This window comes from Ictalurus punctatus, chromosome 5 (genome assembly GCF_001660625.3).
Source record: "Ictalurus punctatus breed USDA103 chromosome 5, Coco_2.0, whole genome shotgun sequence".
In the NCBI taxonomy this organism is placed as follows: domain Eukaryota; kingdom Metazoa; phylum Chordata; class Actinopteri; order Siluriformes; family Ictaluridae; genus Ictalurus; species Ictalurus punctatus.
The window spans coordinates 543036-560369 of record NC_030420.2 but is presented as its reverse complement, the minus strand read 5'-3'; the positions used below and the strand labels follow the sequence as shown (position 1 = coordinate 560369).

General features: G+C 39.7%; 1 protein-coding gene across 2 annotated transcripts; it reads right to left on the bottom strand.

Annotated features, from left to right (window-relative positions):
• Positions 1 to 1528: 1528 nt before the first annotated feature.
• Positions 1529 to 16302, bottom strand: LOC108257088 (glutathione hydrolase 1 proenzyme). Of its 2 annotated transcripts, XM_053680018.1 has the most exons (13): positions 16054 to 16302; positions 9492 to 9577; positions 8333 to 8463; positions 7979 to 8065; positions 7366 to 7558; positions 6947 to 7107; positions 6532 to 6681; positions 5606 to 5742; positions 4879 to 5066; positions 4526 to 4653; positions 4140 to 4252; positions 3428 to 3541; positions 1529 to 3104 (listed from the first exon to the last, which is right to left on the bottom strand). In XM_053680018.1, the coding sequence occupies exons 1-13, from the start codon at positions 16273 to 16275 to the stop codon at positions 2958 to 2960; spliced, it is 1857 nt and encodes a 618-aa protein (XP_053535993.1). In that variant the 5' UTR covers positions 16276 to 16302; the 3' UTR covers positions 1529 to 2957. The 2 variants fall into 2 exon arrangements, with proteins under 2 accessions (XP_053535993.1, XP_053535994.1); XM_053680019.1 differs by lacking the exon at positions 16054 to 16302 and having other exon boundaries at positions 9492 to 9756.
• Positions 16303 to 17334: the final 1032 nt, after the last annotated feature.

Below are 17334 nucleotides of genomic sequence, written 5' to 3'. Positions count from 1 at the left end.
TGAAAATATATAATACAGTGCATTAAACCAGGTTCTAATACATTAAGTATTTCCTGTAAGTAAACAGCAATTTAAAAAAACAATTAATTACTACAGTAGTAATAAAACTAGTCAATATACAAGTTAATTACAAAGTCTTTTATTTGTCATTTGCACAGTTGACACAGAAAACTCCACTGACAAATACTGAACATATATTAACGTAAAACATCTATTAAAGTAAATATACAAATATAAATACCATATCAGGTATATCCAGGGCAAAATATACATACTGTAAGAGATACACAAAATATACATTCATACGGACGGGTAGTATACATACAGTCAGAGGTCGCTGACTGTTTAAGAGTCTGACAGCGCGGGGAAAGCAGCTGTCTTTAGGATGCTCACATATCCGGATGGAAGCAGTTGAAGGAGCGAGTGTCCTGGATGTCTGCTGTCCTTGATGATCTGTTTGGCTCTCCTTGAGTACCGTTTCAGGTACCGTAAAAGACCTGTAGAGAGGTCAGTTTACTGCTGATGAGGAGCTCAGCTAATCTCAACGCTCTCTGTACGTCTCAGCTTCCGTAGGAAGTATAAGACGCTGATGGGCTGTTCTCACCGCTGTGTGACTCTGGATTTGAGGTCTTTGGAAATGTGGACACCAAGGGATTTAAAGCTGCCAACTCTTTCCATATCTCTGGACGTGCTCACACACCTGCCTCTTTGTGTTGTCCACAAAACCAGTAGATGGCGCTGTGTTAAGTGACCTGAGAATATGAGACCAGTAAAAGTGTACAGTCATCAGTTAATGCACAGAGTCAAGATGATGCTGTCAAAAATGACAGATGGGTAGCACTGCTTAATTAAAATACTGGAGTTTTCCCTCTTTGTGATGAGAGTTCAGGATCTCCTTCATGATCTACACCAGTTATCCCTCAGGATATGGGATGTGAAAGGTGCTGCAGTGGAGCTGAAGCCCCTGATGAATCACCTGTAAAAGTTTGCAAATCAAATGAACCTCTGGAGATCTTTGACTGTTGTGGGTGTTGGCGTCTTCGAGTAGGCGGGCCCGAACCTGCTTGACATGAGGAACCAGGCCAAACCAGAACAAGATCAAAAGACAGAATAGCGTGTGCACAAAAATCAAGTCCTGGTAATGTCAAGAGAAAATGTATGTGTGATTGGTATTTATGTTGGTGTGGTAATTTTGCTGTATTTTTTATTTTATTTTATTGCTTTTCTTTTACTGCTATTACTATAAAAATGTTATTTCAGCGCATTGGCAGTACTGTAACTGCTGGGACAGTCAGGGCAGGAAGGCTAACGGAATTGAATTGGATACCCCTGATAGAAAGGCGATAAAACGAGTGACGTTACCGTTAACGCTATACGATTGTTCAAATCGCAGAATATTTAGGCCATTTCTACTTAAAGCCTGTGCAACATACAGTATTTAAAGATAATTGATTGTAGAGTAAATCAGTGTGGGCAACAGTGGGAAATAAAACGAAGGGTAACAAAGTCTCTCGGGCAGGTTACAGGATCCGTTTGCAATGAGGTTTATTAAAGTAAAAATCAGGGTCAAAACCCAAATAATCACAGACAGAGAACAATGTAAAATATTATCCAAAAATCATCTTCAAAAGGCTAGACAGAGTTAATAATCCAGAAGTCGGATATAGATACATCAAATCTAAAAGGGTCAGGAAAAGGCAAGGACAAGACATGACACAGCAGGGTCATACACACATAACCCTTCCAGAATAAAAGACTCAGAACTCAAGACACCACAATCTGTAATGCTTCACAATAAGACAAAAGTCCATGTGCTTTTTATACTTAACACACAGGAAATGAGTATGACAATAGAAGTGATTAAAGATTTGGGAGAGGGCTCCCTCTGGTGGTCTGGCATAGAATTGTCCAGGCTGGATGTTACAGACAGCTTTCTATTGTAATATAATGTTATTTAACTAATAAATCTCTCTTTTGGGACAAATTATTAGCGTTATAGTTGTTTTTAATGTAAATGAACAAAGTCACATTAATGAGAGGTCTGGATTGTGATTGGTCAGAAGGTGTTGATTCAGTTTCTACAACAGCAGCTCTGACAGTAGCGCAGCTGGAAATCACAGGATTATATTGACGCATTCGTTCTATTACATCATCGTTTCTATAGTAACAGCTCATTCACAGTGATGTGTACTATCCACATACGCAGATTTTAAAAAATCGTTGATCTGGTGAAGTTTTCTGTAAAGAGATGTTTATTTAACATTCGTGGAAGGAGTCTCCAGTGTCAGGGGTTTTGTACAAGTCAGAGGTAAAGCTGTAACTTCAAGACATCTCCAGGACAGGATTTCTCAGTGACATGACGAGCTGCGTTTGATTGTTTTTTTGTCTTTTGTGAGAAGAAGAGAGGGCTGGTGAGGGAACGACTGTTTAACGTAAGTGAGAACATGAACTAAGTTGTTTCATGGGTGTTCAACAACATTAAACATAACTATAAATATATATAAAAAAATTATGTGTAATCATCTGCAAATTGCTGTGGAGTAAGAGGAATAAAACACTTTAAGACATGCTGTTATAGGAAATAATCAACGACGGGGTGGTGCTCTGAGGCGAAGTTACTGTCACCACCTCAACGTTGATGATTTTCCCAGATCAGATTCTTAATAAACACTTTTTTCCAACACACAATAGAAGAAATGAAGTGAGATCAAATAATACAGCATTCAGAAGGAATGTAAGGAGCACAATCCGGCTGTATATGAACTGAAACAATAAATAAAAGAAGCCACACCATCCATCTTTACATCCAAAAGTGTTTCTTCTTTAACTTAAGATCAAATTTTAACCCGTGTCTTCCATCAAATAGTTCAAATATATGAAATATAAACAGTATATGGAGGGAGATGGTGTGTGTAAATATCTGTACAGATAAAAGTTGATTATTATTAAACTTTGTTTCAGTAGCCGGCGGGATATCCTCCTTTCCGTGGGTCCGATTCAGCACAGATCTGATCATCCTGCCTCACCACGGCCTGAACCACCGAAGGAGTACCCTCCAACCACTTTATCACATGATTCTTCTGCTCTAGTCCATCTTTAACACTCTGTAATTCAAATATAGAGTAAATTATTATTATTGTTAGTGCACAAGAGAAGAAAAGAGTCACGTGTTTGTTATAATGATGCTCAGAGACTCAGATATCTCTGTGAAAGAGATAATAGATGAGCAGTTGACTCATAAATGAATTGTTCTTTTAAGTGAATGACTCTTTCAAATGACTCAGCTGAATCTTTGTGTTGTATCTGTCACTTTAACTGTCACGTATCACGTGCTCTGTCTGTATCGTGTGATAAATTTATTAATCAAAACTCGATTTGATTCACTTAAACATGTGTCCTGATGCCCACTGTAATATTCCAGCCGCACCTTCTCGAAGTCCTGTTCCAGCACGGTGTCGTTGGGGTTGAGCTGGTTGTGGAATCTGGGTTCCTCTACAGCTCTCTTCAGATCGTAGTTAAAGAACAGAGTGTTCAGGATCACCTGTGACCGAGAGGAAACGATTCACTGTGTGGCCTGTGTTCATAAACCTTTATAACAACACTTATTACTGTGTTCATCAGTAACAGTGTTTTATAAACGTTTTATAATCTCAGTAACACACTCACTGACCATCTGTTATCAGACTGACGGAGGAACTCACACTGTTTTTCCAGAAGGTGGATGCAGGGATGAAATAAGTACAGATCATTCAGTACGTGGATGATTATATGACAACTTATCATATGGGTGGATATAAAGATGTAGGGATGGATGGATGAATAGACATGAGATGGATGGATAAATGAATGGATGGATGGACAGATTGATGGACTACTGTATAGATATGGATAGACAGATGAATGCATGGATGGATGGATGGATGATGGCTAGATGGATAAATAAATGCATGGATGAACAGATAGATAGATGAACAGATGGATGAATGGATTGTTGGATTTATAACTAGATAGATAGATTGTTCAATAGATGGATGAATGGATGGATTGTTGGATAGATAAACATCTGGATGTACAGATGGACATATTTGTATTATTCTATGGGTAAAGTTGTGTGATATGGTTAAAGCTGTGTGTGTTACCAAAGCCGTTGCCGTGGTGATCTTCGTCCCACCTGAAGCTCCCACGACCATTTTAACTTTGTTTTGTTTGTCGCAGATGATGGTTGGACTCATGGACGAGAGCGGCCTTTTACCTGCACACAGTGGACATGTTACAGTGTTCCTGCTTCATTTCCTGCTTCATGAACTCCATGTAAGAACGTGTAGCCAAATGAGCATACGGTAATGTAAAGGTACAGAGCTACATCATCAGCGACACTAACTACAGATTACACTGAAGATTAATAACGCTACGTGTGATGCATGTATTGTAAAATATTGGACGATACATTATCACAGTTTATCTGTCTATATAAAACCTTCTGTGTCTCTGAAACAAACCTGAATAATTAGATAAAATCTGTTACCTGGTTGGATGAAGTTACTACGAGAAGGAGGAATGCCGAATGTGTTTGGGATGTTTGGAGAACTGAAGTCATCCATATTATCATTAAAGATGATTCCAGTGGAACGTGACATCACTTTAGAACCAAAACTGCACATAAACACCATCAGGACGGTTTATACACTCAGTAGTGTGTGCACGCTGTGTTCTGATGGCTCAGAGCAGTACGGTGTGTTGTGATTGGATCAGAGCAATACGGTGTGTTTTGATTGGATCAGAGCAGTACAGTGTGTTTTGATTGGATCAGAGCAGTATGGTGTGTTCTGATTGGCTCAGAGCAGTAAAGTGTGTTAAATTTTTTAAATTTAGTCTTACTACTGATTGATGCTGCTGGTCACAGCCACGGCGCTCCCATCCTCAGCGATGATGGAGAGGTGAGCCGTCCCATGATCCTCAGGGTTAAAGTATTCCGGCCCATAGAAACTCTCTGGGTGCGTGGTGTTATCTGTGATCTTACTGCGGATGTCATCGGCAAAGTAGTCTGAGGTCATGTTGTGGATGAGCTGAAGAGGGACAGAGGGAATGACGAACTCGATAAAGTGACAAACCCAAAGGATTGGATCGAATGGTTCCTCCGGATAATCATATGGTCCAATGTTTCTTTAGTTCCCCACTCACAAATATAGTTTATCCTGTCATATTCGCCTTCTCATTAAAGGTGTATAGAGACATTATGAGGAGAAATAAGCTGGAAGGAAGTAGCAGAGATCTTTGGTGCATGTGGTGAGTGTACGTAGCTAGTACAGTTAGCTTGCCTTGCTAATCTAATCTGAGTCGAGAATCACACACACTGATTACCACATCATTCAATTTGTTTAACTAGTTAGCTATAGAATATATATATATATATATATATATATATATATATATATATATATATATATATATATATATATATATATATATATACACACACACACACACACACACACACACACACACACACACTGCACGTCCACAAGAGACAAACTATAACCAACATGAGTGTCTTGCTAGTGTGAAAATAGTGTCACTGATGAACAACAACTAAACACTGTCTCACGTCAGTGATGTTGAGGTAGCGAGGATCTCCCAGCCTGCTCCTCTTAGCGAAGGCGAAGCGGAAAGCCTCGATGATGCGGTGATAAGTGAGCGTCTTCTCCTCTGTAGTCGACACACTGCTGGGTGAGAAATTATAACCTGCACAGAGGAAGTTTAAGACTTTTAGACCACTAGCTATAAGCTTCATGTAGCGACACAGGGAGCGCTAACGAACCTCTACGATACTAGGAAATGTCAATCTTTCATCATAACATCACACGAGGGGGCCGTTCATGTGGAATCTTCACATTCAAACGTAGCACTAGGTCTCACTTGTGTTCAGGTTAGCTATTTACCTAGCATAAGAAAATCTCCAAAATGTAGCTGGCACTTAGAAATCATGTCTATCACTAGATTGCTGACAAATTTGGCCACTGGATTAAATTGTACCAAAGAAGAATTTACCTCATGCTAGCTAGTTTGGCTAATTAATACTACATCGCTACTGCTTAACCTTCAAAGTTAACATTAGAGTTAGCACAATACTATGGGGTTAGAATTGTTTCATAATTGCAAATAAATAGATTATGATCCACAAATAAATGCAGTGAGAAACTATAATTTTATGTTAAGCAGTATGATGAGGCTAGTGGTGATGTCACATGTTCAAGTTTGTGATTTGCTTATCAAGTGTAACATAAGCTACATGTTTTTTTTTAAAAATCCAGAATCAACCTCCATCTTCATTTATCCTTCTAAGACAGTCTGAAGCGTGTGTCTCAGGTCTAAACTCCTCCAGCTAATAATGCTAATTAATTAGGTCTGAGTGGCTAACAGTGAGTTAGCATAACTGTTTAGAAAATCTAAGTGGCTAATACAGATGTATCAGACCCTTCTAATGTCCATTTATCTCACACAAAGGAACACACATGACATACACACACTCACCGTCCAAAATGTTTAGCATTAGCGCTAGCACAGGACCACCAGATGGAGCATCGGGAAAATGCATGGTGTATTCTCCTACATTTATCTTCAGTGGGCTTTCATTCAACTCTGGTGTATACCCGGACAGGTCTTCAAGTGTTATAACACCACCTGGATCATCCCAAAACACCATGAACAAATTAGCATACAACAAGAGGTGATTAGCAATGAGTATTAGCTTCTTAGTGTATGTGAAAGTATGCATTAGCATCAGTACTGTAGTGAGTATTAGCATTTATACTGTAGTATGGATTAGCATCTACACTGTAATGAATATTAACATGCATCTCAGTGATTGCAGGGTATTTTAGCATTATGCTGCTAATAACAAAGCTGGTAGCATGTTGTAGACTTTAATAGTTAATCACTGATGGACCTGCAGCCCGGATGTCATTCACTATCGTTTTAGCCATGGAGCCATTATAAAACACATCAGCTCCTTCCTCAGCGATCCTCTCGTAGGTGTCTGCTAGCCGTGGAAATCTGATAGTGTCGTTTTCCCTCAGGATTGTTTTGTTGGAATCACAAAATACTTCACTGTAACAGAATAAAGTAAAAAAAAACACAATCAAAATAAATAATTTCTTCCAGCAATAAAGTATTCGTCAATCAGTCAATCGTAAAGTCCACATTCTGCCCTGATTCTGATGTTTCCTCATATGGTCGTAGCTTCCTTCTCCCACTAACACTTTATTCTGGGTGTTTTCCCATTTTAATAAATAATAAACCTCCAAAGACATCGCAGGGGTGATGATGATGTTTTGACGTGTCCATGATAGTGATATTGTTCCTCACCACAGCACTGGATCAGCTTCAATGTCCCCCTTTTTTTTCTCCATGGCTTTGGCGAGAGCTCTGCTGACTCGGATGCCGTCACGTGCCAGCTGGATGCTCGGCTTAAACAGCTCCTTCCACGGCAGGCGGCCATGACGCCGGTGTGCCAGTTCATAGCCACGGAGCTCACCGGGGACCGCGATGGACAGGCCTCCTGTTTATTCATCAAAGCACAGACATCACGTCTAAAAACCCGTGCTGACCTATAATGTTCACGCTTATTTACTCTTTTTGTAAAGTCAATGTGTAAAAGTGCTTAATTAGTAAAATCATATTTTTATTGGTTTCATCTGTCTGATTGTGAAACAAACAAGACAAATTCTAATTAAAATAAATAAAATTAAACTGATTAAACTTATTTATCTCAGCGTGTGCATTGGGTCGACCTCGACCTCCCACACAGAAAAACAAAAAGGGATAAAATTACTATACAAATGTAGAGGTAAGCAAATAAAATAAATAAAATGTCCTGCACGTGTGTGTCTGTGAAAAATGTATGTGTGCGACACTGTGAGACAATAAATGTTGTAAACACTTTTGCTAACACACTATCAGTGTTCAGGATGTTCAGTACCTGTTTTTGAGAGTTCTTCGGTGGGGAACATGTCACTTGTGGCCTTTTGGGGAGCCGTTTCCCTCGCGTTGATCGTCTCCACCTTCCCTACGAGAGAAAAACAAAAACCTCTCAGTGATTTAATATTGATGTTTACAAATAATTTGTAGCGGATGTGGATTTTTCATGTTAAGTCTGAATCTGCACACATCTGTCCTGAAATGATTTTAATCTCAGCGAGGCAGGAAGAATGGATTGTCAAGTGGATTAATTCAACTCAGATGGTCAGATGGATGGATGGATAATAGATAGATGGTCAGATGGATGGATGGACAGATAGATGGGTAAACAGATGGACAGATAGATGAGTATCACCTGTAGTGCCGTTATAGATGATGAAGTAATGTCCTCCTCCGATTCCCATGTTGTGAGCGTTAAACAGTCCGTCACACAGCAGCGCTGCGATGGCGGCGTCCACTGCAGAACCACCGCGCTTTAACACGTCCCTGAGACACACACACACACACACACCACAACAGTGTGACACACCACAACAGTCTTGCAGCAAATAAACATCCTCCCCTGAGCTGAAACTATGGCGTGTTATTCTCTGTACACGTCTCCTCGTGGGAACTATAACATAACGAGTCTTTACTGGTCACATATACATTACAGCACAGTGAAATATCTCAGCATGTTAGGAGGTTGGGGTCAGAGCGCAGGGTCAGCCATGATACGGTGCTCCTGGAGCAGAGAGGGTTAAGGGCCCAACAGTGGCAGCATGGCAGGACTGGGATTGAACCCCCGACCTTCCGATCAGTAACCCAGAGCCTTAACCATCAAGCCACCACTGCCCCACTATAATAGCTTGCACTGGATTTACAGATAATGTTAAGCTCAATAATAAGCCACTAAAATTCATTAAAAAAAATTTTATCCAGAATTTTTTATTGATCCAGTAACAGCATTTCCTATTTCTCTGACTTTAAAAGAGCTGAAAATTCACCTTCAGAAACTGGAACTGTAAAATTATCGGTATGTTATTTTCTGCATTATGGATTTAATATTTAATTTAAAACATTTTGGCACTTTTTAGCAATTACATATTGTTAGGAGTGTATCACGATGTAATTTCGTGTTGCCAACAGGTGGCGCTATGACTATAACTGAATATTGGCATGTAGATGTCTTCAGGCTGGGTGACGTTTGGTAAGGATTTTACATCGTATGTGTGAGTTATAACAACTTCCAGTTTCATGGCGAAACATCGAACTTTGTCGAGCCACGCCCACACCGTGCGGTGAAAACTCAAAAGCTTCACAATTTATCATCAATTATAATATTCACACCTCAGATGGGGGCGGAGTTCACATGGTGGTCATCATGGCGCTCAGTGAATAACTAAACCCGGACTGGGTGATATTGGGTTTAATGTAGATCTCTGGTGATGTAGTGAAATTTGTGACGAATGACAGGATTAATGACTAACAGGAATTTTGATCATATTGTGAGTGAAGGTCGTTTTCTGTCCTACCTGCCGATCTCAGAACATTTCCCAGCGTCGGCTGCTACGGCGGCTTTGGAGTAGCAGTGATCGCTGATGGGCGGTTTATTTCTTTCCTGTAAATACACAGCGAGGACAATAATCAAAACAATCACAATGGTGACGCAAGCAATGCAGTACTTCTTCTCCATGACGCTGTTCAAACACAGTGCAAAAATCAACCATGTTATTACAGGAATAATGTCACCAAGTTTGATTCTGATCATCATAACACAACGCAATCAAAAACACGTTTTAATTTCTCTTTACAGCAGCCGACCAATCAGCTTCACTTCAACCCACACTCAGTGGAACTGCACAGCCATTACAGAGAGACAAAGAAACAGAGACAGACAGACAGTTTTGCAGAGGGGTCAAATACTTATTTCCCTCATTAAAATGCAAATCAATTTATAACATTTTTTACATGCGTTTTTCTGGATTTTCTTGTTGTTATTCTGTCTCTCACTGTTCAAATAAATCCACCATTAAAATTATAAACTGATCATTTCTTTGTCAGTGGGCAAACGTACAAAATCAGCAGGGGATCAAATACTTTTTTCCCCTCACTGTACAGGCTTCTTTACCTCGTTACGACACAAGGACACGTATCCTGAATATATGAAAGGTTCAAATTCTGGCTCAATTTGACAAACAGCTTCAGAAACGTTCTGTGAAGCTGCGGCTGCATTAACCTTTTTAACCTCTGTGTGTTGCCTCGCTTGCTTTCGCTTTAGTACTGGGAAATTTGCAATGATGTGACCCGGCTAATGACAATAAAAACATTCATAAGATCCAGATGAGGGATAAGAAAAGGTACGGGTTTTACCCGCAGGCTTCGACGAACGAGCTGACGCATCTTTCTGAGATGGAGAAGTGAACACAACTTAATGGGTCAAGACAAAGTCATCTGCAAAAACAGCAGCTTTAGACAGTGCATCAATTCTCTGCTCGTTAAATGTACCACCAAAGATTCTGGCAAACATAACTTAAATTCCTCCAACAATATCAGTTCCCTAAACTGACCAAAGTTCCTCACGCCACTAGCTGAACACCATTTAGCACACAGCAAGGCTTTCTCACGGGCGAATTCCACATATGTTTGGTGCACGGACTTAACAGTGTTCCTAACATTTTGCCGGTAAGCTTCTGGCACACGCTCATAAGCTCGGAGAACCGTAGCCTTAACAGTACCATACTCTAAACTCTGTTCTAAGGTGAGGGCAGAACATGCTTCTTGTGCTTTACCAGAGAGCTTACACTGCAATAACAAAGTCCACAAACTTTTTGGCCAGCTTAATGTCGTGGCTATTCTCTCAAACACGGCAATATAAGCATCTACTTAATCCTCTCTAAATACAGGCACTAACCCAATGTGTCGGCTAATATACTGGAATAAAGCTGGTTTGATGTTGGACGTTCGATATTCGCGGATATGTGGAAATTAAGGGACTGTCTCTGGAGTTACATACTACATTTTTATACACGTTTCAAACTTCAATAGCATTTGAATCGAATGACTTACAGTCACACAACCAGCTGTAAAGTGTTCATCTAGGTGTCAGGTATGAGACACACCTTTTAGATTTTTGATATTTATTAAAATAAGATATTAAATCATATATAAATATTGTCATGTATTTTATTGCAAATGGGCCCATTCACAAAATATACCATTATTTAAATCTCAAGAGCATTTGAATGCAATGACTTACAGTCACAAATCCAGCTGTAAAGTGTTCATCCAGGTGTCGTGTATAAGAAACACCTTTTAGATTTTTGATATTTAACCCTACAGTGCAGGAACCAAAAAAACCTTCACGAATGCATTAAGGGGGTTAAAATGGCCCGTACTGGATTGAATGGTTTTCTTCAAAAAATAGACGTACTATTAATGAAATCATTTAAAGAAATGATGATCCACAAATGTTTTAATATTTCAAACATTTTTATTTGTTTTCTTTTCATTTATTTATGTACATGTTTAGTTTGTGGATGGGAGCCAAAGGAATTCAAAATTATTTACATAGGGCAGCACTTCCAGTCACGCCTTTGAGCCGTTTTGAACTGCTTCTCTGACATAGAAAGGCATGCCACATGAAACCCCGTCTTGCAGCAGTGACATTCAATCTGAAAAATGATCATAGTAATCTTATCAAATTGCTCAGTAATCAATTAGTTTCTCTCTCACCCTCTCTCAGTCTCTCTCTTTCATTCACTCACTCTCTTACACACACAACACACACTTGTAAACAAAATGGTGTGCCCATAAAAATGTTATAACCATTGCTACATTACCCACCCAAAATGTTTCTGCACCACCACCCAGGGGTTTTGAGGCAGCACATAATGAGCAGTAATGTCCCCTCTCTCTTGAATACTGAAAACATGCAGTTCTATGTTAGCTCTGTTGGCAAATGGTACATACTGTAAATAGCATGACCATATGTTTACTATTTAATACTAATACTTAGTATGATGTTACAACATGTGTGGTTTTTCTGTGATAAAAATCTATACTTTATACCATAGTCTAAATGACAGGTTTTTTTTATACTAGTAATAAATTACCTGAGGCTTTCAGAAGTTCCTCTGCCATTGGCAGTCGCAGATGTTCCATGCGCTCCTTGGATGAGTTTATAGTCAAATGGCAAGGGATATTTGGAAACGCACCAACAACTTCTTTTGCCATCTAAATAAGACAAGATAAGGTCATGTTTTTTTTTACTGTCCATGGGAGATTGTTTCACCACAGCAGCCATACATACAAACAAACAAAACACATGCATCTAAATCCATTAATCATATTCAACGCACTATTTGCATAATCTACATTGAACAAACATTGCAGAGACTGAGCTTCCACATAAAGTACAGTTTGCTCTGACCCCTCCTCTGTGTAGCCTCAATTTACCCGCTCCATTCTGGTTTGTTGTCTAGGTACACTCCAGGGTTCGTACAAGACTGAAGTAAATCAACATCCTGCTCCACAAATTCATAAGAACTGTGTCAGAGTTTATTATAAGATAAACTCTTTGTTTTTCTTCATGTCGTACAATTTCATGAGGAAATCCATCCTGCATGACAAACACTCCACAGCTGTACCAGTGTGTGTGGAATGGTTCACTTGTCCTCCATTGCATTTTATGTCCACCCAGTCACATTTACTGAGACGGTTTCTTCTCCTCTTGAAGTACTCTCTAGGCAGTGTAAATAAAGAAAATCATGAACATTCTTCATGTAAAAACCAATTTATTGGTTAAATCTTTGTTGAGTCTAAATGTAGAGAAAGGTGACAAATCAACTGCTTCTGTCCAACCGTGAAGGGTTCGTTTCCCAGCTCATAGGGTATTTTCCCCATCACACACCCACTCTTCTGTCCTTTATTGCCTTGTCAATTCTCTACTCTCCCTACCCCAATAAAGCAAAAAAGCCCCCAAAACCAATAAAAACACATTCTTGTGATTTAAACTACTTTAAGGTTCATCTTTTTAACCATATTTTTTACCAAATATTAGTACAAAATCCAAACAATAAATGTTGTTGTGAATCTTTTTTTATTTAAGAGACCCACTTTGTTAGTCAATTTAAACGAATGTTCTGCATTGTGCTCTCCGTTCTCTTTACAGGCCATATGAATATAATGATATTATTAGAAAGGCAACATTATCCATTTTCCTTTAGTGCTTAAAACACGAAGTGTTAGGGGATAAAAGTGTGTTAAGCGAATCAAAATGATTGACAGGATAACATTAAACATATAAACATTATTACTATGACTACTGATTTCCTATATATGTAGTATATGGTAATTATTGTCTTTACATATCTCACTCACTTTACACTTAATTATTGTGAATTGCTTGCTACTTATAGTAAAAGTTAATAAGTAAATTTATTGTAAGGATTTTACAGCATTTAAAAAAAAAAAACCTTACAAGAAGACTAGTATACCTACACAATGTAAAAGACTCGAAGCCTGTCATTTTATTCTCACGAAAATATCGTTAAGGATCCAGAGATCTGCAAGAGCTATGCCAAGTCTCTGGAACACCAACAGGAGGGATAGAACATCATGTTTTCAAAATATATTTCTAAATTTTTACATTTTCAAGATGATACTGGAGAGCACGGACAGTTTGGTCCAAAATTTAATTTTTTGTTTCATTTACTAAAGATCCGGTGACAGAAAAGGACACAAGGACACAGCGTATCATTCCCCGTTCAATACCCCGTGACAAGAAAACACATCAAAAAGAAGTGGGCCTCTTCACACAGTCATGCTTTTTTTCTAATTTGTAACCCATCTGTGTAAGTACAGAATATAACAAGCTAAAAATATTACTGAAATCTAGTGGCTGAATGCATGGATTTTGCTTCTTCATCATGTCCTGCTGGGTCTACCACAAACACCTGGCTGGATGCTGCATGGAGATGAACCTAGAATGAAAAACTTTGATGTTGGTTTGAAAAAGTCTGGCCTGAAAGTTAAAATTATGGCTGGATGGATAGATGGATTAATGAATTCATTCATTCATACATTCAACTATTCCAGACTCTTGTGTGTGGTGTAGACACAGTGAAAAGCATATGGCCTTGTACGGGTTAGTCCATCCATCCATCCATCCATCCATCCATCCATCTTCTATACCGCTTTATCCTTCTCAGGGTCACGGGGAACCTGGAGACTATCACAGGGAGCATGGGGCACAAGGCGGGGTACACCCTGGACAGGGTGCCAATCCATCGCAGGGCACAATCACAATCACACACACACTCACACAACCATTCATACACTACGGACACTTTAGACACGCCAATCAGCCTACCATGCGTGTCTTTGGACTGGGGGAGGAAACCGGAGTACCAGGAGGAAACCCCCGTAGCTATGCATTAGTTTATATTTGAATGTTGATGGTTGGTGTTTGAATAGTCCGTGCTCATCTGAACATTTATTCAATGTGATTTTTCAAGCCACCCAAATGATGAACATCCTCTATAGGATAGAGTAATATAACAGTGTCTCATGTATATTAAAAAAGGACTATAAAATGTGTTCACCAAAAATATCTACTGATTCCCATCGACATTCAGGAAACTTATCATTCCCTCGTAGTTTAGGTGTAGTCCACCTGAAATTAAAAGATTTTAATAAAATAAAACACTTATGACGTTTCATTGTTATGTAACTGTCTTAAATTTTTATGGATAAATTCACACACTTAAAATCTGGATGGATGGAAAATCTGTATGCCGGGTTTGTTTCTGTAAAGCTGCTTTGACACAATGTCCGTTGTTAAAAGCGCTATACAAATAAAATTGAATTGAATTCAGTTATTAAAGATAATTAAAGATAATCTTTACCTTTGAGAGACTGTTTCTCCGTACTTCATCTCATTCTCCATGAAGTATAACACTCGCTGTGTAGTGATCTAGTATAAAAATCCTGTGTCCCTGGTCTCTGTTATTCACCACCACATGAAAATAGCATTGGATTGTCTAAGAACAAAAGATAAAAAAATAAATTATAGTTACCTCATCCAGTGTTTCATTGACATTTATTCAATATACTCAACAATGGCTTAACATTGTCATTTTTACATAAATCAATATATTCCTCTGTGTTCACAGATTATTTTTCAATTGTCATAAGAGCAATGCATTTCCCAAAGGTATGAATCATTTTTCCGTACCTCCTCCACCAGCCATTTATGTGTCTGGAGTGTTTTCAGCTCTGAATGAGGCAGGATAGAAGACCTTTTTTAGCCCTCTGACTGTGTGACGGCAATGACTATCTCACATGCTTTCTTAGACCACAGAGCTTGGATCTGCAAAGGGATATTTGAATATAATCTAAAAGGTGGTATGAATCAATGTGAACAAAAGCTTTAGGACATGACTGAGAGCTGCATAATACCTGGGCCGATGTGTCCTCCGAATGATCCTCAGATGTTTGCTTTGTCTTGTGTCTTTTTGGCCGGGGCAGTGCTTCTGGTGGATCAAAATACTTTGAACGATGCTTTGCTGGTCTTTGAGTTTGTGATCTCTTCGCCCATTGCTCTTCTTGTTGGTCAATTTTCTGTTTCTTTGGAGATGTTCCTTGAGACAGACTATAAAGATAATGCATCATCTGATGCTGTGTGTACCTTCCTTGCAGAGAGAACCTTTTTCTGCGCAACATGTGATTCTTCACTATTGAGAACCACGGCTCCACATGGCAATTTGTTTCCCTTGTTTTTATTTCTTTAGTATTCTCTTTGGAGAATCTGCTCAGGTCCCCAAGCAATATACCACTCCAAAGGGGGGGAAAGTCTGTAAATATCAAAAATCTAAAAGGTGTCTCTCATACCTGACACCTAGATGAACACTGTACAGCTGGTTGTGTGACTGGAAGTCGTTCCCTTCAAATGCTATTGAAGTTAGAAACGTGTTTAACAATGTCGCGTGTAACTTTAGAGACGGTCCCTTAATTTCCGCTTATCCGCGAATATCAAACGTCCAACTTCACACCGACTTTATTCCAGTGGCTAACATCAAAGATAGGTGCACTCACCGATGAGGACGGCGCAGGAGTCGGCTGCGGGCTGGAGTGCTCTGCGTCAGCGGGATACGGGGAGGTCGCTCTCGGGGAGTTAAGCTTCCGCTGCTGAGCTGCCAAGTCGAACCTCCTCCCTTCAGCGTCCCGCTCCCGAACTCGCAGCAGCTGCGTCGGGGACTCCTGCTGTTTAATCTCCAACTCCTGCTCTTTTAGCGCTAGGTGCCGACCGGGCTCCATTGCGCCGGCCGCAGGCTGTTCACAACCTACCACACCCTTATCCTCCGGCTCAGTCACGGCCTCCGCCCTGCCGGTAACCGGGGAAGGCTGGGTAGGCTGCGTAAACTGCGCGGCAAAGCCCGAAAGTGCTTCTCGCTCAGGTAGGACCTGTTGATCCACGAGTGCCTCATACAACGCCGCTTTAACCACCTTTTTGCTAGCACATTGGAAAAATCTTGCGGCACACTGCCAACCAAAAATGTTACAGAATGACACTCTGTAGCCTGATACAGTATATAATTACAATGTAGTGTCTCAATTTATTTATACCCCCTCCGTGTGAAACCTGGGCCTGTGTAGATGAACACAAAGCCGAGATCCTGGCAGGAATTAAAGAAAGACACACACGAAGCTCTTCTTCACCAGCTCTCAATCTCTCTCGGTTTTTAGTTTTTATAGCAGTGAGGCAGTTATGTCACTTTGCACATGTTGTTGCAGCTTTAAGCGGAATCCATTTATTTTATCGGTGCTTATAAGCAGGTTTTCACCATTATGGAGATACTGTATCAATGATGTATCAAAATTTGCCTATTACCCAAAGACAGTTGATATTTAACATAGAAACAGATAGTCACATACATTAACCAGTTGAAGGACGAAAGTAAGACAGCGGGCCCGTGAGTGAGGAGAGGCAAGGGTCCAAGTTTATTGTTGCCTGAGATCACACAGTTGAGACGTCCCAAGGATGATCCAAAAACCCAGCGCCGAAGCTCTTCTATTTATACAGTTTTCTTAGGGTCAGGATGATCCTGACACCAGTATGTTTAGAGTTAACTGTCCCGGAACACCATTACATACATCACTTGGCACTGTTGAGCAACCCTTATCACGCAGGTGCAGTTCCGGCTCCAAAATATATTCTGTCTTGTTTCACTCTTTAAAATTAACCTGACCTTGCCTGTGTCGCTTCCTGACTGGATTTTCTTCGAGAAAGGACAGTTTCAAACACTCCATCTCTACATTATGAGTAAATTTTATGTTTGTTCTACATTTCTTTTCTTTTTTTTATAGTGCTTGCAT